The sequence below is a fragment of the Silurus meridionalis genome, chromosome 8, assembly GCF_014805685.1.
Source record: "Silurus meridionalis isolate SWU-2019-XX chromosome 8, ASM1480568v1, whole genome shotgun sequence".
NCBI lineage: Eukaryota > Metazoa > Chordata > Actinopteri > Siluriformes > Siluridae > Silurus > Silurus meridionalis.
The window spans coordinates 11,745,005-11,770,329 of record NC_060891.1 but is presented as its reverse complement, the minus strand read 5'-3'; the positions used below and the strand labels follow the sequence as shown (position 1 = coordinate 11,770,329).

At 39.8% G+C, this 25,325-nt stretch overlaps 3 protein-coding genes across 3 annotated transcripts in view; 2 read left to right on the top strand and 1 right to left on the bottom strand.

Annotated features, from left to right (window-relative positions):
• Positions 1-420: 420 nt before the first annotated feature.
• Positions 421-6,734, bottom strand: cmpk2 (cytidine monophosphate (UMP-CMP) kinase 2, mitochondrial). Its single transcript, XM_046856692.1, has 5 exons — positions 6,081-6,734; positions 3,441-3,564; positions 3,080-3,281; positions 2,256-2,489; positions 421-1,521 (listed from the first exon to the last, which is right to left on the bottom strand). The coding sequence occupies exons 1-5, from the start codon at positions 6,657-6,659 to the stop codon at positions 1,401-1,403; spliced, it is 1,260 nt and encodes a 419-aa protein (XP_046712648.1). The 5' UTR covers positions 6,660-6,734; the 3' UTR covers positions 421-1,400.
• Positions 6,735-10,315: 3,581 nt separating this feature from the next.
• On the top strand, positions 10,316-12,767 carry rsad2 (radical S-adenosyl methionine domain containing 2). The gene is made up of 6 exons (XM_046855816.1): positions 10,316-10,790; positions 11,062-11,223; positions 11,424-11,653; positions 11,743-11,892; positions 12,014-12,046; positions 12,256-12,767. The coding sequence occupies exons 1-6, from the start codon at positions 10,328-10,330 to the stop codon at positions 12,418-12,420; spliced, it is 1,203 nt and encodes a 400-aa protein (XP_046711772.1). The 5' UTR covers positions 10,316-10,327; the 3' UTR covers positions 12,421-12,767.
• Positions 12,768-16,358: 3,591 nt separating this feature from the next.
• Positions 16,359-25,325, top strand: part of rnf144aa (ring finger protein 144aa) — a 31,113-nt gene continuing 22,146 nt past the window's right edge. Inside the window, exons 1-2 of the mRNA XM_046855702.1 lie at positions 16,359-16,497; positions 16,833-17,158. The gene's annotated coding sequence lies outside the window, so the exon portion shown is untranslated. The remainder of the gene's footprint in view (positions 16,498-16,832; positions 17,159-25,325) is intronic.

The window sequence follows — 25,325 nt, the reverse complement described above, 5'->3', positions numbered from 1 at the left end:
AACTTTTGCAAAGGTTTTGCTTCCAAAGCAAAATAATGCCCCACTTAAAAAGGGGTTTATGTTGCACTAGAATTATATACAGCACATTATAGAAACGGAACTTTATTTCAAATCAATTTGATATCTTAATTGAACCCCTCATGATTCAGATCAGGTGAATGGACACTCTAGAAGAGTTTAAACCCCCAGAGCTTCCCTGAAATATTTCTCTTAAATTTGGCTCCTCAGTAGGTTCCTGGAGTGTCTCTCGTATAGTTAACAGTTTCAGCAAAGTTATGGCTCCCAGAGAATGACAAATTGATGTACTTAAAATTAAGTACCCTTTAAGTTAAAAACCAATGGTTAATTTTAAGGAGGCTTAGCATGGGTGTGGTGATAATTTACCCTTACAATGTCTACATTGGAAAATTATGCATAAAATAAAAGCTTTATTGTGGTAATAACAGCAATAATCAAATGTTTGAAGCTTACATTGCACTTTCATAAATTAATCATTGAATTTTATTACACAGTAATTATTTTACATTGTAACTGCATTGCATTGTAAATAAAATAATAAAGAACAACAGGGAAAAATATAAATGGCATTACCGACAAATAGTTTAGTCAGCCGACAATGTTAAACTATTTACTTCTTGCCTTAAAGAGCTTTAATAATAGTGGTGTGCACCGTTAAATGATGATGTGTACATCAGTTCCATGGTGAGGAATCTTCCAATATTTGTAAACGAACCAGGAAATATATAATTTGATCTGAACACATTTTTAGAAAGCACATATTGTATCTAGCACCAAATCACATTTTGCTTTTAAAGGCTGAGTGGAAAGTATGTCCCACACTAAACAGCAGGGGGAAATAAAATAACTTTCCTACAGGATTGCTCTTTATTAATGCTCAGAAACAAAACACCCACAACTGGTGGAATTTACTGGCCCGCAAGGCCCTGATAGCTCTTAATGTGGCGTGCTCTCTGAACTCTCGGAGGAGTGAATGCTGAGCTGACCAACAATGGGCCCTTGTGCAGAAATCTAATTGAAGTGATTGATGAATTCACTGAGCCTTTCCTAGCTCCGGTGTGAGGGGGGGAAACATAACACAGAGTGTATGGAACATGCAAGGCTATAACCCTGTATATGGGAGTTGACATCTCGTCCCAGCATTCATAATAACTTTCTCTCTCGTGTCATCAGTGTTACTCTGTGGGACGTGAACAGGTTGTGACATGTCAGGATACAGGATTTTGATGCCGGCTGGCCATTAGCCATTAACCTCTAGTGCCGCCATTGCAGTTTAGGACTTGCGACTTTTTCAGTGGGAGTGGAAAGATTATGATTATACTACCATCTAGTGGAGCTAAAATGTATTGCAACGTCTATGAACATTAGTAGTGGCCCGGGTTTTACAAATTGCATTTGTTTTTAATTAAACACAGCACTTCTTGGAGCACATGGTCTGGACTGGGACTGGCATCCACAATGATACAGGCAGGGTTCTGAATTCTTTTGTAGGCTTCTTCCACTCTAAAAAAAAGGGAAAAAAAAAGGTAAAATAAGAGCAGTCAGCAGCGAGGACATGACATTAGATTTTATAACATGGGACTCGCGCAGGTTTGTGTACTGTTGCATTTTACAAAATGAAGAGAACTTACTTGTCTGAAAAAGAAAAGAAAACAAGGAAGTAAAATAAAGTGAAACCAATAAAAAAAAGAAAACAAAAATGTATGTACTTCTACTTTTGCAGGTAAAACCTGAAAGAGTACATTATGTCCACACTTTTTGTGTTGTGTATGTTATCGTCTTTATAAACCTACAAACAGTTATAATGAAAGTCAAAGTAATGTTTTGGGTTCTATTTTTTTACTTGACTTGTTTGTTTGATGAAGCCATAAGACTCATTAAAGTCATAAAATAAGACAACAATTCTATAAAAGGGGAGGGGGCTTTTGGATAGTACTTTTTATACAAGGGGCTTTTTAGAACATTTTATACAAGGTAAAGTATTTACCAAATGTACTAAAGGTATCCTATTGTAGCCCAAATAGGCATTTAACAGAAAAGAAAGAAAAGGTGAACAGAGGAACGTTTCTGTTTCGTTATGTAACCGGTTTTTTACATTTTCTCAGAAACCATGCCATGACCAATGGAAACCATGCCATATGTTGCCCATCCATTCTGCACATGGTTTATGAAGCACCACAGGTTGCCCTGCGTGAAATGTGAGCAGGATTGTGGGCAACAGCAATGAGTCGACCTACTTGCAACGGAACAGGTGATTGATCTCCAGCTGGCTTTCCTCCTCGGTCTTGTCGAGGCCTCTGTTTGCGAGCCTGCGCTGCCTCTCCTCGGGGTTGACGCTGAGCAGCAGGACCAAGCTGGGTCTCAGCAGGTCAGACGGCCACTCATAGATCTCTGAGCCAACAGCTGGGAGGTTCTCCTCTCGCCCACTCACTGCAGTGGCTATTGCATATGCTGCAGTGCTATGCCAATACCTGAGAAGGAGAATTATTCCACTGTTTGCTATTGTGATGTCATTGTCAGTCATTCAGCTTTTGTTTTTCTTTCTGTTTCTCTCTCTCTCACTGTTTCTCTCACAGAACGAGACTGAAATTGAAATCTAATAAATACCACGGTTAAGTTTTAGTTTTGGCAACTCAAAACAATACTTGCATTCTATTTTTAAGTCTCTCTCTTTCTCTCTCTCGTTTTTTCCTTTCGTTAGCAGAGTTCCTGCCTTTTTAATGGTAACATTATTTTAAAACAATGTTTGCTGTAACTGTATGTCTTGTTGGACTTGATCCATGACTGTGTTTGATGGTCAGTGTTGTTTCTTCCTCTAAAATACACTTTTTTTCTGGAGGCATAAATGATGAAAACACAACAACTTTTTTTTTATCAGCATCTTTTGGAAATCCACTTTGGTAATGTATAAGATTTGGTTTGAAAAATATCTTCGCTCTGGCTATCTTTGACTATTTCTTTGCCTCCCTTTTTTGTTTCAAAATACACTGAATCCCACTTATCTCTGAAACAGGTGACAAATGATGTGTTGCTGTGTGTGTATCTGAACAACTTTTTGTACCTGTCTGTAATCACAGGAGCGTGCGCTGACTCTCTGGCTATCTGTGCTGCAGTGATGTAGTTCCCAAGGGCATAGAATGCCCTGCGAATGAGTGGTGGCTCTGCATCAAAGCGTTGTCTGAAGTCGCCTAGGCACTGAGGAGGGGATTTGAGCAGAACTGCACCCAAGGCCTTCTGCAGGCTACAGGTCAGAGTAGTTTTGCCTGTGTATATACAGTACATAAGAACTTTCAGTGATGTTGTACGTACATATTGAGCTTGTCTTAGAGATTTCTCAGTGACTTTGCAATTAACACAATGATCCTTGTATTCACAGGCACAAAATATGTGAGGGCAACTTTTAGCTAAACCATTTTTCTCACCTGTAGCATCCAGTCCTTCTATCACAATAACTGGAAACCTTTTAGCATGATTGCTGACTGACTCCAATTTTTGCTCCTCCACCAGCTCCAACACCGCCTTGGATTCTGGTATGACATCATTACACTGGGGACACAAAAGCACAATGTGGGAAAAACCATTTGGGAAATGTATTAGTATAGGCCAGTGGTAGTTAAAATGCTGAGAGAAGGGGTAAGGGATAAAACTGCATGTTGGTAGCAAAAGCACACATTTTATAATCCATAATGTATGTCTGTCCTGACACGGCAAAGATTAAGTGTTTGTATGTGGTGCTGGTGTCGTCAAACGTCAAATTTGACTTTTCCACTGGCGTGGTCCTGGTATTTAAATGATGTGTTAAAAAACTATAATGAAGAAACACATTTTGTTTTGTTTCACATGTTCGTGATATCTATGGACTCTCTCCTTTTGATGGTTTGAAGGGGAATTGTACATGTACTGTACTGTAAACTCAACAAAAATTGTGAATTACTTGTCATAAATGTTTTATTTGCTACTTTAAATTAATAATACATTAAAAAAAAGAGTTTTTCAAACATTTAAATGTAATTTATTAGTACAAACTCTGTTTTGAAATGTTACGCCGAAGTTTCAAAGTTCCACTGTATATATATATATATCTCATGGGACAATACTATAGAAATTAAACTTGGATATATTTTAGTGCAGTCAGTGTGCAGTTTGTTTGGCAGTTCAGATTTACTGTCCTCTGAAAATAACAACATACAGTCTTTATTGTCACAAAAACTGACAACAAAAGTAAGTACACCCTAAGTGAACATGTCAAAACTGTGTCCAAAGTGTCAGTATTCTGTGTGAGCAACATTGTTATGTAGCACTGCCTTAATCCTCCTGAGCATGGAATTCACCAGAGCTGCACAGGTTGTTGCTGGGATCCTCTTCCACTTCTCCATAATGACATCACAGAGCTGCTGGATGTTAGACACATGGCGCTTCTACAGCTTCAGCTTGAGGATGCCCCACGGGTGCTCAATGGGGTTCAGGTCTGGAGACATACTTGGCCACTCCATCACCTTCAGCTTCCTCAGCTAAGCAGTGGTCATCCTGGAGGGTCATATTTATGTTGGAAAATTGCCGTTCTGCCCAGTTTCTGAATGGAGGCATCATGTTCTACTTCAGAATGTCACAGTACATGTTGGAATCCATGCTTCTACTCACTACCAGCAGCAGTCGTGCATCCACAAACCATGATGCTACCACCACCATGCTTGACTGTAGGCAGACACAAACTTCTTGGTTCTCTTTACCAGTGCATCACCACACATGCTGGACACCATCTGAGCCAAACAAGAGAGAAAGTTCTTTGCCATGATGTGCCATTTTGAACATCCAGTGGTCAGTATGAGAGAATTGTGCTCAAAGCACCACATTAACTACTCTAAAACAAGATATATACGAATTTGTATGGTGCTGTCAAGCAGACAAAAACATGAACATGATGAATAGGACGTGTGGCTTTGCATGTTTACATGACGTACAGCTGTTATCGTTTAGGGTGTACTCACTTTTGTTGCCAATTATTAAGACAATAATGGCTGTATGTTGAGTTATTTTTAGAGGACAGTAAATCTTTACTGCAATACAAGCTGCACACTGACTACACTGAAATATATCCAAGTTTAATTTCTATAGTATTTTCTCTTGAGAATAAATAAAAAATGGTTTGTTAGATACTATATATATATATATATATATATATATATATATATATATATATATATATATGTGAATATATATATGAATATATACGAATGTGGCAATAAAGAAAAACTGTAATTTCAGAGCACCCATATTACACATTTCTTAGAGCTTTCTTTTTTATCTTAAAAGAACGTAAGACTAATACATCTAAAAACAAAGCTTGTCCAGTTTTGGGTCAAGATTTTTTTGACTACATGAAAACAAGATGAACTTGTACCAGAACAGTGGAGATAGAAGGGTATAAAATAGAAAAGGAAAGGAAAGGCTCATGATCCAATGCATACAACATTATCCAGAAAACATGGTGGCGGCAGTGTTATAGCATGGGCATGTATGGGTACCAATGGAGCAATGGTACTGCTTGATAGAAATTGTGGGATGAATTCTAAAAACATATAAAGGTAAAATATTCTCTTCATATTAGGTGTTCTTAAATGGCATAGTTGGCCATCTGAACTCAAACCAACTAAAGCCATAAAAACATAATCCCATGTATAGTCTACAGGAAGCTGCAGTAAAGGTCTGGCAAAGGATCTGAAGAGAGCAAACACATCATTTGGGGCTGTCTATAGGTTCCAAACTTCAGATCAATTGACCAATTGCAATTATTAAAAATAATTATGTAAGTGCATCTAGTTATCTGTAAGCATATGCAATGGTTTGGGTATTTTGAAACTAAAGCTGGAAGACCACATGTTAATTGCTTCATTTCGAATTCATTATAGTGACATTATTGTCCATGTCACGTGGTGCTTTACTATTTACGTAGTAGGTATTACACAAAAAGAAAAGGAACTCTAAATAATTCATCCAAGAGTTCATTGAGCTCTGAATTACTGCTTGAAAGAGAACGGATTAAGCCAGTAGCTGACTATTACCTCTTGAAGCACTTTGCAAGCGTCTTCCAGTCGGTAGAACACGTCTGAGTTTATAATGTTGAGTGTTGCGGGATGACGCAGTGGCACGGGAACAGGTGTTACGTAATAGCGCCGTTTGCGCTCCGCAGGCTCGTCGCTCACAATCGAGCACGCGCAATCGCCGCTGTTCCCGCGCGTGTACGCGAGCACGGACGCGACCGAGCCGTTCTGCCGGAGTTGATTCACAACCCGCTCCGCAGAGTACAGCGCGGAGTTATCGCGCACGAACAAGCCCCTCACGAACGAGTTTTTAACGTCGGGGAGGAAGAAAGCCGCATCCAAAAGGTCACATCCGGGGGGCAGCTTTTCAGCCAGGGCGCGTTTAAGATGCGCGTGAGAGCGCGCGCTCTGCACTCTGCCGTCGCACTGCGCGCACACTGAAAACAGCTTTCCGCTCCCGAAAAGCGCATCCAGCTCAGGGCTCAGCGCACTTGGTTTTGAGCTTAAAGCGAAATAAATCGGCTCCGTCTTCTGGTTGATTTCCACCATAAATATTCGGGAGCACCACTGTGCTAAACGGGATATGGATCTGCTCGCCATTGTGCAGCCTGTAGGTTTAAAGTGCAGTGTGAACTTCCTTGCACTAGCGCAGTTTTATTACTGAGCCAAAGAGCGACCAAGAAACGAAACTGAGCGGAGAAGCGAAAGTGGGTGGAACAGAGAGCGCTGCTGAGCCAACAAAGAGAAATGCAACAGTGCATTGCCTTTTCCATCCACAAATAAATAAATAAAACTAATGCTTTCTTGGTGCAACTTTAAAGAAGATTGACTGTTGAGAAAATCCAGAAAAATAATAAGGGTGCATTACAGAAAAATAAGAAATCCATATAGTCCAAATGTTACTGTATACCAAAATAGTTAGCACCCCTGAAATATTTCCAGAAAATCAAGTATCACAGAAAAGTATTGCATTAATACATGTTTTGCTATACACATGTTTATTCCCTTTGTGTGTATTGGAACAAAACAAAAAAAGGGAGTGAAAAAAGCAAATTTGGCATAATGTCACACAAAACTCCAAAAATGGGCTGGACAAAATGAATGGCACCCTTTAAAAAATGTGGATAAATAAGATTGTTTCAAGCATGTGATGCTCCTTTAAACTCACCTGGGGCAAGTAACAGGTGTGGGCAATATAAAAATCACTCCTGAAAGCAGATAAAAAGGAGAGTTCACTTAGTCTTTGCATTGTGTTTGCCACACTAAGCATGGACCACAGAAAGGGCAGAAGAGAACTGTGTGAGGACTTGAGAACCAAAATTGTGGAAAAATATCAAAAATCTCAAGGTTTCAAGTCCATTTCCAGAGATCTAGATTTGCCTTTGTCCACAGTGTGTCAGTCCACAGTCCACAGTCCACATGATCAAGAAGTTTGCAACCCATGGCACTGTAGCTAATCTCCCTGGGCGTGGACAGAAGAGAAAAGTTGATGAAAGGCTGCAACGCAGGATAGTCCGGATGGTGGATAAGCAGCCTCAAACAAGTTCCAAAGAAATTCAAGCTGTCCTGCAGGCTCAAGGAGCATTAGTGTCAGTGCGAACTATCCATCGACATTTAAATGAAATAAAACGCTATGGAGGACCCCACTGCTGACACCGAGACATAAAAAAAGCAAGACTATAGTTTGCCAAAATGTACTTGATTAAGCCAAAATCCTTCTGGGAAAACGTCTTGTGGACAGATGAGACCAAGATAGAGCTTTTTGGTAAAGCACATCATTCTACTGTTTACCCGAAAACAGAATGAGGCCTCCAAAGAAAAGAACACAGTACCTACAGTAGAATATGGTGGAGGTTCAAAGATGTTTTGGGGTTGTTTTGCTGCCTCTGGCACTGGGTGCCTTGAGTGTGTACAAGGCATCATGAAATCTAACGATTACTAAAGGATTTTGGGGCGCAGTGTAGGGAAAGTGTCAGAAAGCTGGGTTTGCATCCGAGATCTTTGGTCCAGCAGGACAACGACCCAAAACATACTTCAAAAAGCACCCAGAAATGGAAGGCAACAAAGCGCTGGAGAGTTCTAACTTGGCCAGCAATGAGACCAGATCTAAATCCCATTGAACACCTGTGGAGATATCTTGAAATTGCTGTTGGGAAAAGGCACCCTTCCAATATGAGAGGCCTGGAGCAGTTTGCAGAGGAAGAGTGGTTCTAAATTCTAAATAAATAATAAGAAACTTATTGATGGTTATAGAAAGCGACTGATTTCAGTTATTTTTTCCAAAGGGTGTGCAATCAAATATAAAGTTAAGGGTGCCAATAATTTTGTCCAGCCCACACATTGTCATGCTGGAAGAGGTTTGAGTCTCCTTAGTTCCTCTAGAATGGGGAATGCGGTCGCTTCTCTGGCAACTTCGCTACAACTTTTACGCTCGCTTTGAGGATGCAGATAACCACGTTAGCGGCACAAACAACATGCACGCTGAGAGAGCCGGAGAGGTAAACACTTTCACCATCTCAGGGCAATGACATAAGGAGGGCATTCGGGAAAGTGAATACCAAGAAGGCAGTAGGACCAGATGGCATCACAGGTCGAATTCTGAAAGCCTGCGCTGATCAGCTAGCACTGGTGTTCAACCTCTTCCTGGAACAGTCTATAGTCCTCTCATGCTTCAAGCAGTCCACCATTGTTCCTGTTCAGAAGATCCCCAGCCCACCTACCTCAATGACTACCGCCCTGTAGCCCTGACCTTAATAGTGATGAAATGCTTTGAAATACTGGTCAGAGACTTCATCACTGCAACACTACCGGACACACTGGATCCACTACAGTTCGCGTACCGCCAGAACCGCTCTTCTGAGGACACCATTACACATCTTCTGCACACAACGATTAGCCACCTGGACTGTAGCAAAAAAAAATGATGTTTGTAGACCACAGTTCAGTGTTTAACACCATAAGTTAAAGGTCCTGGTACTCAGCCTGCCCCTGTGTCAATGGATCTCCAACTTCCTGACAGACATACCACAAGCCATTTCGGTGGGCAAAAACACCTCATTCACCCTCACTCTCAGCACTGGAGCTCCTCAGGGTTGTCTTTTGAGCCCTCTGCTGTACTGCTGTACCGTACATGACTGTTTGGCCACTTCCAACTCCACCACTATCATCACGTTTGCTGACGATGCTGTTGTGGTGGGCCTGATCTCCAACAACAATTAGACAGCCTACCTATAGGAGATTAAAAACCTGGAGAGATGGGGCCAGGAAAACAATCTTCTCCTGAACATCAGCAAGACTAAGGAGTTGATAGTGGAATTCAGCACAAAGCAGTAGCAGTCATAGACAACTGCTAACCATCAACAGGACCCCAGTGGAAAGAGTGGACAGTTTCCGGTACCTAGGTGTTCACATCACACAGAACCTGTCTTGGTCCTGTCACATCAACACCCTGGTGTCTATACAATCTAAGATGGTTAAGGGACTTTAAACTACCATCTCAGATGCTGAAGACTTTCTACTCATGCACCATTGAGAGCTTTCTGACGGGTAGCATCACTTCCTGGTTTGGGAAAAGCACCATGCAGGACAGACGAGCCCTCCAGCGGGTGGTGCTGTCAGCTGAGAGTACCATCCGCATCGAGCTCCCTGACCAGGGCGGACCAGGGCCAGGAAGATTGTGAAGGACCTCAGGCATGCCAACAATGAACTCTTTTCTCTGTCACTTTCCTTCACTGCACAATCATTTGCATTATTTGCACTGAAATGTCACTGGACTCTGGACTTTATACCAGCACACTGTTTTGACACTTTAATCTGTACTAATGTTAATATTTGTCATAGACATATCTGTCCCTTTCTGTTTAATTCATGTGTGTGTGTGTGTGTGTGTGTGTGTGTGTGTGTGTGCGTGCATATATAATATTTGTTTTTTGTTTTTTTTGTACTACTGTTGTACTACTAGTTTTTCATGGGAAGTTTTTTTCTTTTGAGAAGTTGTGAAAAAGCATTTCATGAATGTGACAAATAAAATTTTATTTAGAATGTAGTTAATGTGAAAGGAATCTACCAGGTTTGTAGTGAAAGTTATAGTAAACGAAACTTTATCCTGGTAAAAAAAAAAAAAAAAAAAATGAACGAGTCATGCACTATAAAATACTGGTGTACTTTAATCCCCCCTCCGCCCCCTTCTCTCTCTCTCTCTCTCTCTCTCTCTCAGTCTTGGTGGATGTTTATGCAGGGATGGGTGGGTGCATAAACAAGACTTCGCCATGTATAAGTTTCGTTTAATAAAAATAAAAAAAAAAGCTCAAGTTAAAACCAACTCGCTTTCGCTTTCCTTTCTCCGCCTCTTTCCTATATCAAGTGCGTATATAAACACAAGTCAGCTGTCGTCTGAACACACTGCTGGTGAAACACTCCAACTCATCATGTTGCTTTCTAATCAGGTGGCTTTTGTGAGGATTCTCCTTCAGCTGTGCATCAGTAACGTGTACTCTCTGCTCTCGGTGTGGAGAAGAGTGTTTTCTGTGTGGATCGGAGTAAACCGGGGGCAGGTGAACCCTCAGCACGAGCGCTCTGAGAGAGATGAGACCCCGACCCCGAGCAGCGTCAACTACCACTTCACCCGCCAGTGCAATTACAAATGCGGATTCTGCTTTCACACGGCAAAGACGTCTTTCGTCTTGCCTTTAGAGGATGCGAAGACAGGACTGCGACTTCTGAAAGAAGCAGGTAAGTGATCAGCACTGAAGTCATATGTTTTACTCATATTTCACTTGTGGATTTTTTAAATTATTATTATTATTACATGCGCCATAGAGGACAATGTTGTTTTATTCATCACACGTGATCAAATCATCTTTATGATCATCATCATCATTTTTCTTTCAATTGCAAACTTTCAAGAAAAAGTCTGAACATGGGCTGTACTTGTCAATGGAGTAAAAACTTCTGTCAACTCCTTTTTTTTTTTTTTCTTTCTTATTTGCATATTCACTATTAGGAATGGAGAAAATCAACTTCTCAGGTGGAGAACCTTTTTTGCATCAGAAGGGCGTCTTCCTGGGAGAACTGGTGCGATACTGCAAACAGGAGCTTCAGTTGCCGAGCGTCAGTATCGTCAGTAACGGAAGCATGATCAAGGACTCGTGGTTCAAGAAATATGGTACGCTGTATTAAAGAAACTGAACACTAGATGGCAGCAGAAGCTCATTCCAAAAACTAATGCTCCAGCTCATTTATAGTTGAGATCAAATTTAGATTGGTTTGCACAGATTAAATGTGATGTTGATCCCATTTTTACTCAATTTACAACCAAATCTGTAATGACTAATAATGACAATGTATGTCGTCTGTCTTGTCTAGGAGACTATTTGGATATTTTGGCAATATCTTGTGACAGCTTTGATGATGAAACCAACCAAACAATCGGTAGAGCCCAGGGCAAAAAAAGCCACATAGACAACCTGTACAAAGTGAGAAACTGGTGCAAAGAGTATAAAGTGGCTTTCAAAATTAACTCAGTTATCAACACCTTCAATGTTCATGAAGACATGTCTGAGAACATCGCTGACCTTAATCCTGTGCGCTGGAAGGTAAGACGCATTGATCTCAGAGTCATGTAGTAGTTTTAACTACCTGTTCGGCTTTTAACATACGTCTCATGTGTTGGTGTGTCTGGTAGGTGTTTCAGTGCCTCCTAATTCATGGGGAAAACACAGGCGAGGATAGCCTTCGAGAAGCGGAGAAATTTGTCATTACTGATCAGGAGTTCCAGGATTTCCTGGACCGTCACCAAAGCATTAAGTGTCTGGTTCCAGAGTCAAATCAAAAGGTAATATCAATTATAAATGTCTATATCAGATCCAGAACCAGCATCTAGTATTTAAAGTATAAGTATGCATAGCAATATTTCTTATTATGGCTTATTTATGCATTTGTTTGTTTGTTTACAGATGAAGGACTCCTACTTGATTTTGGATGAATATGTAAGTGACAATATGCATCAGCAGTTAAACTTTATGTGTACTCATTCATACAATTCCTACATATGTATGTTATAAAGTCATAAAGTACTGTATATACTGCATATTACAAGGCAGAAATAGCAACTACATTTGGTTTAACTTATCATGTCAATTCCTTTTTACAATTTAGCTTTTTGTATAACTTACATGCGTCTCTTTAATCTCTGCAGATGCGTTTCCTTGATTGTCGAGCAGGGAGAAAAGACCCGTCTAAATCCATTCTGGATGTGGGAGTAGAGGAAGCTATAAAGTTCAGTGGGTTTGATGAGAGGATGTTTCTTAAAAGAGGGGGCAAATATGTATGGAGCAAAGCAGATATGAAGCTTGAGTGGTGATACCAGGCAGTGCTAATCACAAGTGATGGCTGTTGGCCTAAGATGTATTAATGTTTCTAAGGAAAAAAAAAAACAACACATAAAAAATGTCATTTTAACTAATTTAATTTAGTTTTAAATTTGTGTCTTGAAGCTATTAAGATTTTTTTTTTGTTATCAAACGGATTTTAATTTCTTTATTGTTTTTATATTAAAATTAATGTTTTTGCACTTTGTATATTGTATTACCTTGAAAGTTACTTTTATCGATTTATAATAGAATTATTGTTATCATTTTTGTTATTAGTCATTGTAGAAATATGATCTCTGCAGCATTCATTTAAAATTGATTTTGCACTATTTTATTCACTTCAAAAAAATAAAATGAATTGTGTAAATGTATTTTTTTAATAAAGATCTGTGTTTATAAAAAAAATGTCTGTTACTAGAATTTGATTTCAAGTTTAAAGACATAATTTTTTTTTTTAATTATAATTATTAGTGCTCACATACTACACAAGACAGAGGAAGTGTTTCTAAATGATAAAATAGTTAGCTTGAGATGAATACATACTAACATATATATTAATCTATCAAACATCTTAGCAGGTTCATTTACATTTCTTACTCTGTATTTACATGCATTTGTATTACTATTGTTGGTAATGTTTTAATGTAGTTAACAAATAATAAATAAGTAATTAGTAAGTAACTGAAGGTAAATTCCAGTTTCATGACAAACTACCAGCTGTATGCAGATTGTGTCTCTCAAATACTTGATTTAACACTTAATCCCTACCCCCCCTTTCTGTTCATGCTACACGATGCTCTAATCTCTCTCTCTCTCTCTCTCTCTCTCTCTCTCTCTCTCTCTCTCTCTCTCTCTCTCTCTCTCTCTCTCTCTCTCTCTCTCTCTCTTTTTCTCTTTCTTCTTCTCTAATGTTTTTTTATTATTATTATTTTTGCATAAAACAATAAATTCACAAAGGTTTAAATGTGTATACAGTGAGGAAAATAGTTATTTGAACACCCTGCTATTTCGCAAGTTCTCCCACTTAGAAATCATGGAGGGGTCTGAAATTGTCATCGTAGGTGCATGTCCACTGTGAGAGACATAATCTAAAAATAAAATCCAGAAATCACAATGTATGATTTTTAACTATTTATTTGTATGATAGAGCTGCAAATAAGTATTTGAACACCTGAGAAAGTCAATGTTAATATTCGGTACAGTAGCCTTTGTTTGCAATTACAGAGGTCAAACGTTTCCTGTAGTTTTTTTTCACCAGGTTTGCACACACTGCAGGAGGCATTTTGGCCCACTCCTCCACACAGATCTTCTCTAGATCAGTCAGGTTTCTGGCCTGTCGCTTAGAAACACGGAGTTTGAGCTCCCTCCAAAGATTCTCTATTGGGTTTAGGTCTGGAGACTGGCTAGGCCACGCCAGAACCTTGATATGCTTCTTACAGAGCCACTCCTTGGTTATCCTGGCTGTGTGCTTCGGGTCATTGTCATGTTGGAAGACCCAGCCTCGACCCATCTTCAATGCTCTAACTGAGGGAAGGAGGTTGTTCCCCAAAATCTCGCAATACATGGCCCCGGTCATCCTCTCCTTAATAAAGTGCAGTCTGCCCTGTCCCATGTGCAGAAAACCACCCCCAAAGCATGATGCTACCACCCCATGCTTCACAGTAGGGATGGTGTTCTTGGATGGTACTCATCATTCTTCTTCCTCCAAACATGTTTAGTGGAATTATGACCCAAAAGTTCTATTTTGGTCTCATCTGACCACATGACTTTCTCCCATGACTCCTCTGGATCATCCAAATGGTCGTTGGTAAACTTAAGACGTGCCTGGACATATGCTGGTTTAAGCAGGGGAACCTTCCGTGCCATGCATGATTTCAAACCATGACGTCTTAGTGTATTACCAACAGTAACCTTGGAAACGGTGGTCCCAGCTCTTTTCAGGTCATTGACCAGCTCCTCCCGTGTAGTTCTGGGCTGATTTCTCACCTTCCTTAGGATCATTGAGACCCCACGAGGTGAGATCTTGCATTGAGCCCCAGTCCGAGGGAGATTGACAGTCATGTTTAGCTTCTTCCATTTTCTAATGATTGCTGCAACAGTGGACCTTTTTTCACCAAGCTGCTTGGCAATTTCCCTGTAGCCCTTTGCAGCCTTGTGGAGGTGTACAATTTTGTCTCTAGTGTCTTTGGACAGCTCTTTGGTCTTGGCCATGTTAGTAGTTGGATTCTTACTGATTGTATGGGGTGGACAGGTGTCTTTATGCAGATAACGACCTCAAACAGGTGCATCTAATTTAGGATAATAAATGTAGTGGAGGTGGACATTTTAAAGGCAGACTAATAGGTCTTTGAGGGTCAGAATTCTAGCTGATAGACAGGTGTTCAAATACTTATTTGCAGATGTATCATACAAATAAATAGTTTAAAAATCATACATTGTGATTTCTGGATTTTTTTTTTTAGATTATGTCTCTCACAGTGGACATGCACCTATGATGACAATTTCAGACCCCTCCATGATTTCTAAGTGGGAGCACTTGCAAAATAACAGTGTGTTTAAATACTTATTTTCCTCACTGTATATAAGATGGTAGACCCTCTTGGCCAACTGGAACGTTATTTCCTTATCAATCAACCAAACACAACATTTGTGATATTTCCTAAATAAAACCCCCAAATTGTTGTGATATGTCATTGTTAGCAATAATTCAACAATTTGTTTTTCTCTACTAGCTTGACTACCCTGGCCTGTATTTTGGATAATCCAAACCAGCAGGGACATGCTGTAAGCAAACAAAGGCTTTAATGGGTTCATTTGTAATCATAGGACATCAAAACACACAATAAAGCCAAACGTAGGTGTGCCACCTCACCATCACACCGATATGTGGTTCTTCCCCAAGATATTGTAAGATATTAAGGCCCAAACATGTCTCAGAATGACAATGCACAAAGCAAGCCTCATGAAGATATGATTTGCCCAGATTTGTGTGGGAGAACTTGTGAGCCCAGACATCAACTCTACTTAAAACCTCTGGAATTAATTTGGAATGTTGATTGCACTTCAGGTCTTCTCATACTGACATCAGAACATCATTTCAGTAATGCTCTTATAGGTGACTGAGGGTGTACGGGTGGTCTGGTGAATACCTATAACCAGGTAATGGAGCTAAATTCTTCATCGTCCATTCGGTTTTTTTTTTTATCTTCTGTCATTTAGGTCAAGGTTGCATGGTTTCTGGATTGTATTTTAAAAAGACTGGTGGGAACGCTGGGTGATAGTGGTAACACTGAGCACTTGCAGAAAAGTGGGTGGTGATATTTATTTTTTGTGATGCTGGGACCACTAGGTGATGGTGGGAACATGATGTGATGATAGGAACACTTAGAGATTGTAAGAACAATGGGTAATGGCAGGAACACTAGAGATTAAGCAACATTAGGTGATGGCAGGAACACTAGGTGTTAATATGAACAGTGGGTAATGAAAGGAAAACTGGATGATGGTGGAAGCACTAGGTAATAACAGGAACACTAGATGATGATAGAACACTGGTGATGGCAGGAAGAATAGTTGATTTTGGGAACATTAGCTGACGACAGGAACACCAGGTGATGATAGGAACACTGATAGGACAATGGGTGAAGGTGGAAACACTGGATGATGGTGTGAACACTAAATGGGTAATAGTGGGAACAGTTAGTGATGGCAGGATCACCGGGTGTAACGAGTTTACTAACTGATGGTAATCCAGTTCAAGGAACCGTAAGAACTCACATCCATTTAGAACCCACGCAGACGAGACGTGAACACGTGAAAAACGAGAATTCTGCTAAACCAAAATTGTACGAGAAGAAAATCGGCAAAGTCGGGTTTTATGCGGCAGGGGGCGCTCGAGCACACTTTGTTACGAGATGTATTGGCACTCGTCTTTCTTTAAAGCGCCAACTAGGAAACGGTCTCACTCACACACACACACACACACACACACACGCACGCAAATGGCGTCTTTATAACGCATCTCGTTCAGCAGCTGATTCTCCCGAAACTGCGAGGAGCGCCTCACGGTAAGCAAAACACTCTCGACTTAACATGGCGTTTTTAGAAATGCAGGAACACTGGGGGGTTTATTTCCGTGCCCAAATACGCGTTTACAGCGTGAGAAAAACACAAGAAGCTGCTGAGAGCACGAGCACGAGCAGGTTAGCGACAAGGAGAGAGCGGATACTGGGGCTGTACTGACTGAGAGCTGCAGCTCCGCTTCCACTGCCTTCATAACGGCTCTATAACCTCAGCACCTGTCGAGCGGATATGGCTTTTATATGACTTATGTATTATTATTATTATTATTATTATTAAAACGAATCATTGTTTTTTTTTCTCTCTCTTGGTTTCTCTACAGGTTATTCCGAAGGATCTTTGGGATATGAGGACCCTCTTAAGGCAGACAGTGTGTGTGTCTGAAGTCTGTGAATTCTATTGTTGATTATTGTTTAATAAATAAAAAAAGGTCTATGGTGCTCATATTAAACAATAAGCTGACCAGCTAGTGCACTAGATATAGCAGGCTACTGTTAGCTGCTCCACATCGTTTTGGCTGTAATCTGTGCTGTTTGAGGATTACACACACACACACACACACACACACACACACACACACACACAGCCGGTTTGTAGCTCCTGAAGCTGGGACTGACGACTTACTCGTTCCCCATCTTTGAAGCCAAGGTGAGTAGTTCTGATAATTATATTATAAATATAATTCATCAACATTTACAGCTATAACAATGATACTCATGAGCTTTTATACATGCATATGTATATATACTCACTTCCCAGTGAGATTCATCTCCCACTTCATCTCCCACTTCACGCCTGATGCAGCAGCGCTTTAATTGGTTTTCCGACAAATCCGTTTGTCTTTGCTGTAACTTATTCGTATTGCATGTTTTTCTAGTCGTTCCCATAGAACGTCGGAACAAGCTTGTGTCGTTCCCACAGGAAAGTCGACTCAGTGATTTCAATATGATTACTGTTCATGTCGTTCAGGGTGGGATTTCCCTTCAATGTTTTACCTCCACCAATGGGAAATGGCATTAAGGTGCATGTTTTTTTAAAAATGCATTTATTAAACCTTCAATCTGAATGTGATTCACATTGAATCCATGAGAAAATGGAAAAATCCTTTGTTTCCGAATGTGATTTGTTTCAGGTATCAGGCTGATATTCATTTCCCTGATATCAGTATCATAGTATAGCGTAATAAACATGATCAGTAGTGATGTCCTGCTCAGATTCACTGAAATGATTGCATTTTATGGTAGAAACTTTAAGGTGGAATTAAGGAAAGGAGACCCCCTCACACAAACACACACATTTCCCAGGTTGAGTAGGATGCTGATGAACGTAGGAATACGCAACAGAAGAGCACTTGCAGATGTAATCAGCGCAGACGGATGCGATGGCATTGCACTGTAGAAGATAATATGTGCAAAACCACATCATGGCATTTTGTAAATTATGTTTTGCTGACAGCAAACGGATGCGTGTTTGTTGTAAACGATATGATTTGCTTGTTTGTCTTTAATGTTGAACTGGTACCAGTATCAACGTAATATAGTTTCCACTACGTCTGATCATGTTTCCACATGTCATAATCTTTTAGCCAATATATCAAAATGTCTTCCTGTTTTGGGTCAATGCTGGTAATGCGAAAAATGTGTCGTATATGTTTTATGTTAGATGAGAGCCCTTCTCCTTCAGAGTTATTGTGTTCTGCCTCACAATAAAAAAATCTCCTCTAAGTGAATAAATGTAAATGTTTGGGCTGATCCAAATTGATTTTCTTTGTTCAGAATAAAGCCCAGTCTCACTTCTCACTACACTGACCAGCCCACTATACTAAATGTCTACCTCTGTCCCCTTTATTATTTAGCACTCTGTATTCCAAGAGATAGTAGGTCACTTACACAACACCATTTTGATGCTCTTACAGTACAAGAGGCTGAGTCTAGAGCCCTTCACTTTCCAGAAGAATAATGGCTTAAGCTTTAGAGGAGGAAAGCTTGAAGTTTGCGTGCTTCTCTGCCTGATTGAAAAATGAGGAAACCACAATTCCCCCCCTCAGCCCTTCTGCAGCAGAGAGCCATTTGATATTTTGTGAAAGGTAACACGTCAGCCCTTGAGGTGACGCTCGAAATTTAATCGCTCGACATCAAAACTACTCGTGACTCATCCGTCAGACTTGGTGCCGTGCGGCTTTTTATTGAATGAATGCGTCTGCGGTTAGGACTGAATGACACTCCTGTTGTGTGCGAACAGAGTTTAGTTAACCACTATTATTAATGTGAAAGAGATTGGAGAAAAGATACTCTTGAAGTGAGGCTCTTAATAAAATCGCTGCTTGTTTCTAGTATTTTGTCCACAGTTTGTAGGTTAAGTGGTGTAGGACTTTGTTTGGCAATTTGAACTTTGGCACCAAGGATAAACAGACTACAGGTTTTGCATACACAAGCCCAAAGATGTTTGTGATTGGCTCTCTTCTCTTTGCCCCACATGGGAGGCTAAACAATGTTATGCTTTGATCATTTACTCCAATACAATTTTGCACCAAGAATAATTATAGGTAATGACATACTGATTCATATTTTGCCATTGATCATGCAGTCTTGGGTGTCAGTCCTACCATAGAGTATTTGGAATGCGATGGACATGCTGAAGCACGCGTTGCATTACGAGACCTTCACTCCAGGCAGCCATGTCAGCGACTAATCATGTTCTCTTTCAGTCAGGTTGTTTCACATCTCCTTTGTCGTGTTTATTGAGTAACTCCTGGTTCCTCTGTACTCACCTAACAACTTGGGTTAGTCAGCATCTGTGGTTAGGAAGTGGCTGATGTGCTACGCTGGTGAAATATAGGAAACGGGTCGAAAGCTGCTGGCTCATCATGTCAGTGAAGTGTTTATTTCAGGGAGAAAAACCCAACTTTGCCTCGTACTGGCTAGAGTGCTGTGTAAGATGTTGTTTTGGAGGTAAAGGTGGAACGGCAGCAAATTCAATTACAGGCTATTAAAAGAGACATGCAGTAATGGATGAAAAAGCTGCGCATCTTTTATTTAGGGGTGATTTTAATGTTTGCACTCATTCCTACAGTATAAATCCACTAAATATTGAGAACTGCATCTTGCTAAATATTTAGTAATGCATTATCTTTAAAATAAATTTTTAATTGTCAATATATTGCACTATAAGGACAGTGAATACAGCTGTAATTTCTCCCCTGGTAAGTCGCCATCATTCAATTTTGTCTCATTTGTGATTTGTAATAAAAAAAAAGACAATACATCGATTAAAAAAAACACTTGCAGAGTATGTCGTCATCTAAGAAACGACACGTCCTTTCTTTTCAGAGGTCGCCTTCTGTCTCTGTGTCTCATCATTGTTGGGAGACAGGAATGATTATTGTTGCTCTCACTGGGCTAAATTGTGTCACTGTGCTTGACAGTACCAATTGAAACCACACTGAACGATAAAATAATCCATGATTGTGAGCCAGCAATATACCAGAAACAGATTTCTTTTTTCTGGAACATCTTTTCGACACTGTCGGAATTAATGTAGCCGCTGTTGTGCATCGAAACATCTGCATTTGTGAGTATAAGACAGAGAAAAGATGTGTTGAAAGGATGAGTGGAGATGAGGACAGCGAGTCTTGAGGCACTCGCCGAGTCATGTGGTCGTGTGCTTCTCTTGTACACAGAGTGCTGCACATTGTGTTGTAGCCACTCTGTTTAAACCTGAAAGCTGTGCTCATTTACATTAGATTAGGTACTGGTTCATTAGCATCTAAATGTGATGAAGGCACGAGTTATTTAGCTGTCTATTGTGCTGGTACTAGCAGCATATCGGATGCTGTGTCTATTTTCAGTCCTGAGAGGTGGACAAAATATTAATGCAGGAAAGTAAAAGCTCCAGTATGCAGCTCAATTCCATATTTGGAATGCCTGGAAAGTGACTAGACTAAAAAATTGTTTTTCAAGAAGCTAGTTAGCTAGATGAGTCCATTCAATTCAGACTAAGGGAAAGTAATGTGTATAGAAGTAACGCTATTAACGACAAGTCAAATGAGATGTTGACAAAAACCCAGTGAATCATCGGTTAAAACTTTATAGCCTTCTGTCAAGAATATCTTTATTTTCTGTAAACATACACTATGGCTGAAAGAGTAGTGAACATTTGGCCATCACAGCCATTTATTCTTTTAAAGATTGTTTTCCAGATTAAAACCTTTGCTTATAATAGGTTTTCCAGTGCTGGCTGTGCGTCGGCTTTAGTTACAACATTTAGGTGCGTCAAACCACTATGACGTGTTAAAACACAGCTAGATACCAAACAGTAACTTTGTTGTTTTTTTTTTTGCGACACGGGGAACTATTTTTTTTCCTCTGGTTGACGTAACTTCTTGTCTGCCAGGCAATAATTTGGAACAACAGTCATAATTAAAAAACAACTTGGCCACTCCCTTACCCTTGTGGCCAAAGTCACACGTCAGTATTCACTGCTGCAGCTGAGGGGTCTTTTTTATTTTTCATCAAATTTATGGAAAGCAGAACCACGAGCGACAACAGATTGCAACTCTGGCTGAACTCGCACTCTCGCTGCCTGCGCTTGTCAATAGAAATAAGCAGTGTAGATAATGGTTGTCATATCCTTTTCAGTTGGTAGACAGAGATGATATGCCACAGGGGCTCTGAAGGAGTCATTTATATGCTGCTGTTTCAGCCTGAAATAGTGGCCGTTTTTCATTTTTCTTCCTCTCCATTTATAGCATGCTGTCTTATTTCTGTTCAGGTCATCTATCGACTACAGACTGGCAGATGCTTTATGCACTTACTGAGCACTTTATTGGGAACGCCAGAACACAGAGACAGTCTCTAGGAATGAAGTTGAGAGTTAAACAGACAATTGCCAGTCTGGTTCAAGGTTTCAGTAATGAAGACTAATCTGCAAAATTGCTGTGAGTAGTAAAGCGTGTCAGGATGAACAGCACCTTGAGATACAATAGCAGAAGATTTCCAGCCAAGAACCGAAAGCCGAAGCTGAAGTGAGCACAGGCTCAACAAAACTGTACATTTGAAGTCTCGAGAGAAGTCTCGAGAATTTGAAGTCTCGAGAAACAGGTTAGAATTGTGTCACCAGCAGCTGGAATCCTTTGGCTCAAACTGTCAACAGTCCAGGCTGGTGGAGGTGGTGTAATGGTGTGGGGAATAAATACTTGGTACACTTTGGGTGTTTTAATACCAATCAATCATTTCTTGAATCTAAAGTACATGTACAGTGTTGTGAAAAAAGTATTTGTCCTCTTGCTGATTATAAAGAAATATGTATTTTTGCATTTTTCCATATTTTTGTCATAGTTAAATAATTAAACATCAAACAAAATGTTCATATTACATGAAGATAAAAAAGTACAGAATGCTGTTTTTAAATGGTGAAGGAATAATCTGTCTGACTTGTCTTTATATCAAAAAAGGATTTCCCCCTGAACCTAGTAACTGCAATCAAGCACTGGCAATGAGTGTTTCACATTTTGTGGCGTAATTTTGGCCCTTTGCAGAATGATTTCAAATCAGCCACATTGGAAGGTTTTCAAGCATGTACGTTAACAAGTTGCCTACCCATTTCTTAATGGCTACTACCTACATGATGAAATGCTACAGTATGGCACAAAGCAAAAAAGTCATCTCAAATTGCCTTTATTAACATCACCATAGGTTCAGTGTTCTTCTCTGGCTTTTCCCACTCACCTGACCTGAATTACCTTTGGGGTGAGGTGGAGCGAGAGTTATGCTGCGCGAAAGTTTACGTGAAAAAATCAGCAGGAACTTCATGATGCAATCCTGTTAACATGGAGCAAAATCCCAAATATTGTGGAATTAATACTACAGAGAAGGCTGGTGTGATTATCTAATTACTATTAGTGTTGCTGTGCTAATAAGGTGGTCAGTGAATGTAGATTTTTCATTAAGTAGTTTTGATATTTGTCAAGACTGTCAAATGCTAGGTATTAGAAACATTCTTTGTTTTTTGCGCTAGTCTATTACAGCTAAAGAGGCTGGCAGAAAGGGTGCTAGCTGCAGGAGGGCTGGACAGCAATGTAAGCAGATATTGGCAATGTCTATTCGTCGACAGAATGATCTTGTTTATTTTGGGAATTCAGCAGAGCACTTGAGAGATTGTGTTGGGGAAAAAACAAACAAAACCAACATGTCCAGTGGGAAATAGGTTACAGTGACATCCCAGCTGTAAACAGGCTTAGACATGGGGCTGGGTGTGGGGTGATGTCAACTAAATGATCGTTTCCTGCTGGTGTATGAAACATTTTTGTTTATTATTTTTGTTATTATTGTTGTTGTTGGTATGTGATGTAATTAAATATTGGGAGTCTGGTGTTTGTATAAGAATGACCCTGACCTTAAGTTGTATATAATAATACATTCTTCATGTTTTAGCCTCCTCAGTCGAAGGGCCGGATTTGTGTATTTGGATTTTGTGCTTTTTTTTTTTGCTGCCATTTGTTCGAATCTGTTTGATGTTTTGGATTTGTGTGTTTCATATGACACTGAAGGTCACCCTTGGGTTTCCTGCAAACGGAAGTCTTTTCAGTTCTTTTCACTCTTTTCTTTTTAGAAGCAGTAGAGTGCAGCTGATGTGCTGCATTAACCTCTTTAAGTGCTGAGGTAACCTCTGTTAATTTCTCCAGGCAACAAGGCATGGCAGGACAGCCAAGACAGCTGGATTGTGGTGCAAAAGACGTGATTTGACTTGTTTGCTTCAATCATGATGGTTATTTGAGAAATATATTATACGGACAAAAAGTACTGACAAAGGACTTTTTTTTTTCTGCAAAAGTGGTTCTAACCCAAAATGTTAACACGTTTGGAGGCACACAATTGTTTAGGATGCCCTCGGGTGCAGCAGCATTCCATTTTTCATTCAATTGAACTAGGAGACCCAAACCTGTTCCACGGTGACAATGCCCTTCTGCACAAGCCAGCTTTGGGAAGATATGGTTTACACAGGTTGGATTGAAAGATCTTGAGTGGCCTGTTATAAATCTCTGGCATCAAACCTTTTTAACACCTTCAGGATGAATCTGAACTCTGACTGCACCTCAGGGCTTCGACCCCCTACATCATTAGTTGACTGTACTAACACCCTTACCGCCGAATGAGCACAAATCTCCACAAGCACACTACAAAATCTAGTGGGGCATCTTCCCAGAAGAGTGAAGGTTATTATAACAGTAAATGGGGACTAAATGTGGAATGTGATGTTCAAAAAGCACGTCTTATGTCCAGGTGCTCACAAACTTTAGTCCATATAATGTAGTATGTTGTTAACTGGGAAGGAATTTGAAGTAACTAAATAATCATTCTCCTACAGTAGACATTATTTTCCTGTGGTCTGTCTCTCCCCTCTCCCCCATCAGGAAAGGAAATTTCGTACAGGAAGGAGGCAACTTTAATCTGTTCGGACTTTTTTTTTTTTTTACACATCGTCTGCTGATTTTATAGTAATGTATTTGTTTTTGAGAAGAGACAACAGCTTTAGTGTTTTGGACCTGAATCAAACCTTGTTGGCCATCGTATTTTTTTTTTAGTATAGAGAATATATCAATTTAGTGACAGCAGAAGGAGGGTAGAAGAGCAATTACGAAACGACTGCTTTAAATAGAAAGTACACTTTTTTCATGATGGCTGCATAATCATCGCATGGTGTTATGAGCAGAAGGAACAAAACAAGATTCGCTACCTATGAAACACAGAGGTTTATTCACGAACCCAATTTAAAATATAGATTGGGTGATGAATGCAGGACTTTTAGAAAGGTCATACATCCATTAGTGTTTTATCGCATATATCTGTGTTTTTAAATTTCTGTCTCGTTCAGTTGATAAGCAGGTTTGTGGAAATGCTTGTTTCTAGAGATTCGTATACCAATAACTAGCGAACAAAAAGTATTGTTTGGAAGTGCATGAGCAAATTCTGATTTGCAAGTAACCATATGCAATGCCTGTTTTGCATAAAACCATTTCTCATGCAAAATAATTTGCAAAGGAGAACTCAATGTTAGGAAAGCAAAACATGGTTCAGTGCATCAGACAATGTTTCATGCTTGTTCATAAATCCACGGTGATTTGGCCTGTACCAAGTCTCGCATATCACTCGGTTGGGGTTCCTTAATCATTTGGTTGTGATATGATGATGGACTTGTTAACAGGAAGTCAGAAATATGTGATAAAAATAAAGTGAACTGGGGCATGACTAGACCTAGGAGGTATGATTATATGAGTATAATGATAACCTATAAAAAACGTTTGAGGTACACAATAATAAATATTGAATATGGATTTGTGTTTTTTAACATCCCACTCCACCTTAAGTCCTCATTTGCTATTATAGCAACCTCCACTTCTCTGGGAAGGTGGTCCCCTAGATTTTGGAGCGTGGTTGTGAAGATTTGTGATCATTCAACCAAAATGGTGTTAGTAAAGTCCGGTACCGATGTAGGATCAGGATTCCTCGGGTGCAGTCACCGTTTCACTTCAACCTAGAGGTGTTTAGTAGAGTTGAGGTCAGAGCTTCATGGCGGGCCACTCGAGACCTTTTACTCCAACAAGTGCATTGTCATGCTGGAACAGTCGTCTTTGTTTTGTGTCTCCTAGTTCAAATGAAGGAATATAATTTTATATCAAAGGCATCTGATCTGTTCGTATAGTGTGTATTATGGATATTAGGAGTATTGTATGAAACTTGTAACACCTGAGTTGATTTAATGTTGTTTAATAATTTTTTTTAAATGTCTAAAGTCATGCAAAACCAGACCACGTGCT

Bases quoted from the DNA above. Each gene is read 5' to 3' on its own strand.
- cmpk2 (XM_046856692.1), bottom strand. From the start codon at position 6,659: ATGGCGAGCAGATCCATATCCCGTTTAGCACAGTGGTGCTCCCGAATA. The intron at 3,282-3,440 runs GTGAGAAAAATG...GTATATACACAG, and splicing joins AGAAGGACTGGATGCTACAG to GCAAAACTACTCTGACCTGT. The intron at 2,490-3,079 runs GTACAAAAAGTT...TCTCCTTCTCAG, and splicing joins GCTCCTGTGATTACAGACAG to GTATTGGCATAGCACTGCAG.
- rsad2 (XM_046855816.1), top strand. From the start codon at position 10,328: ATGTATAAGTTTCGTTTAATAAAAATAAAAAAAAAAGCTCAAGTTAAA. The intron at 11,654-11,742 runs GTAAGACGCATT...TGTGTCTGGTAG, and splicing joins TTAATCCTGTGCGCTGGAAG to GTGTTTCAGTGCCTCCTAAT. The intron at 12,047-12,255 runs GTAAGTGACAAT...TAATCTCTGCAG, and splicing joins ACTTGATTTTGGATGAATAT to ATGCGTTTCCTTGATTGTCG.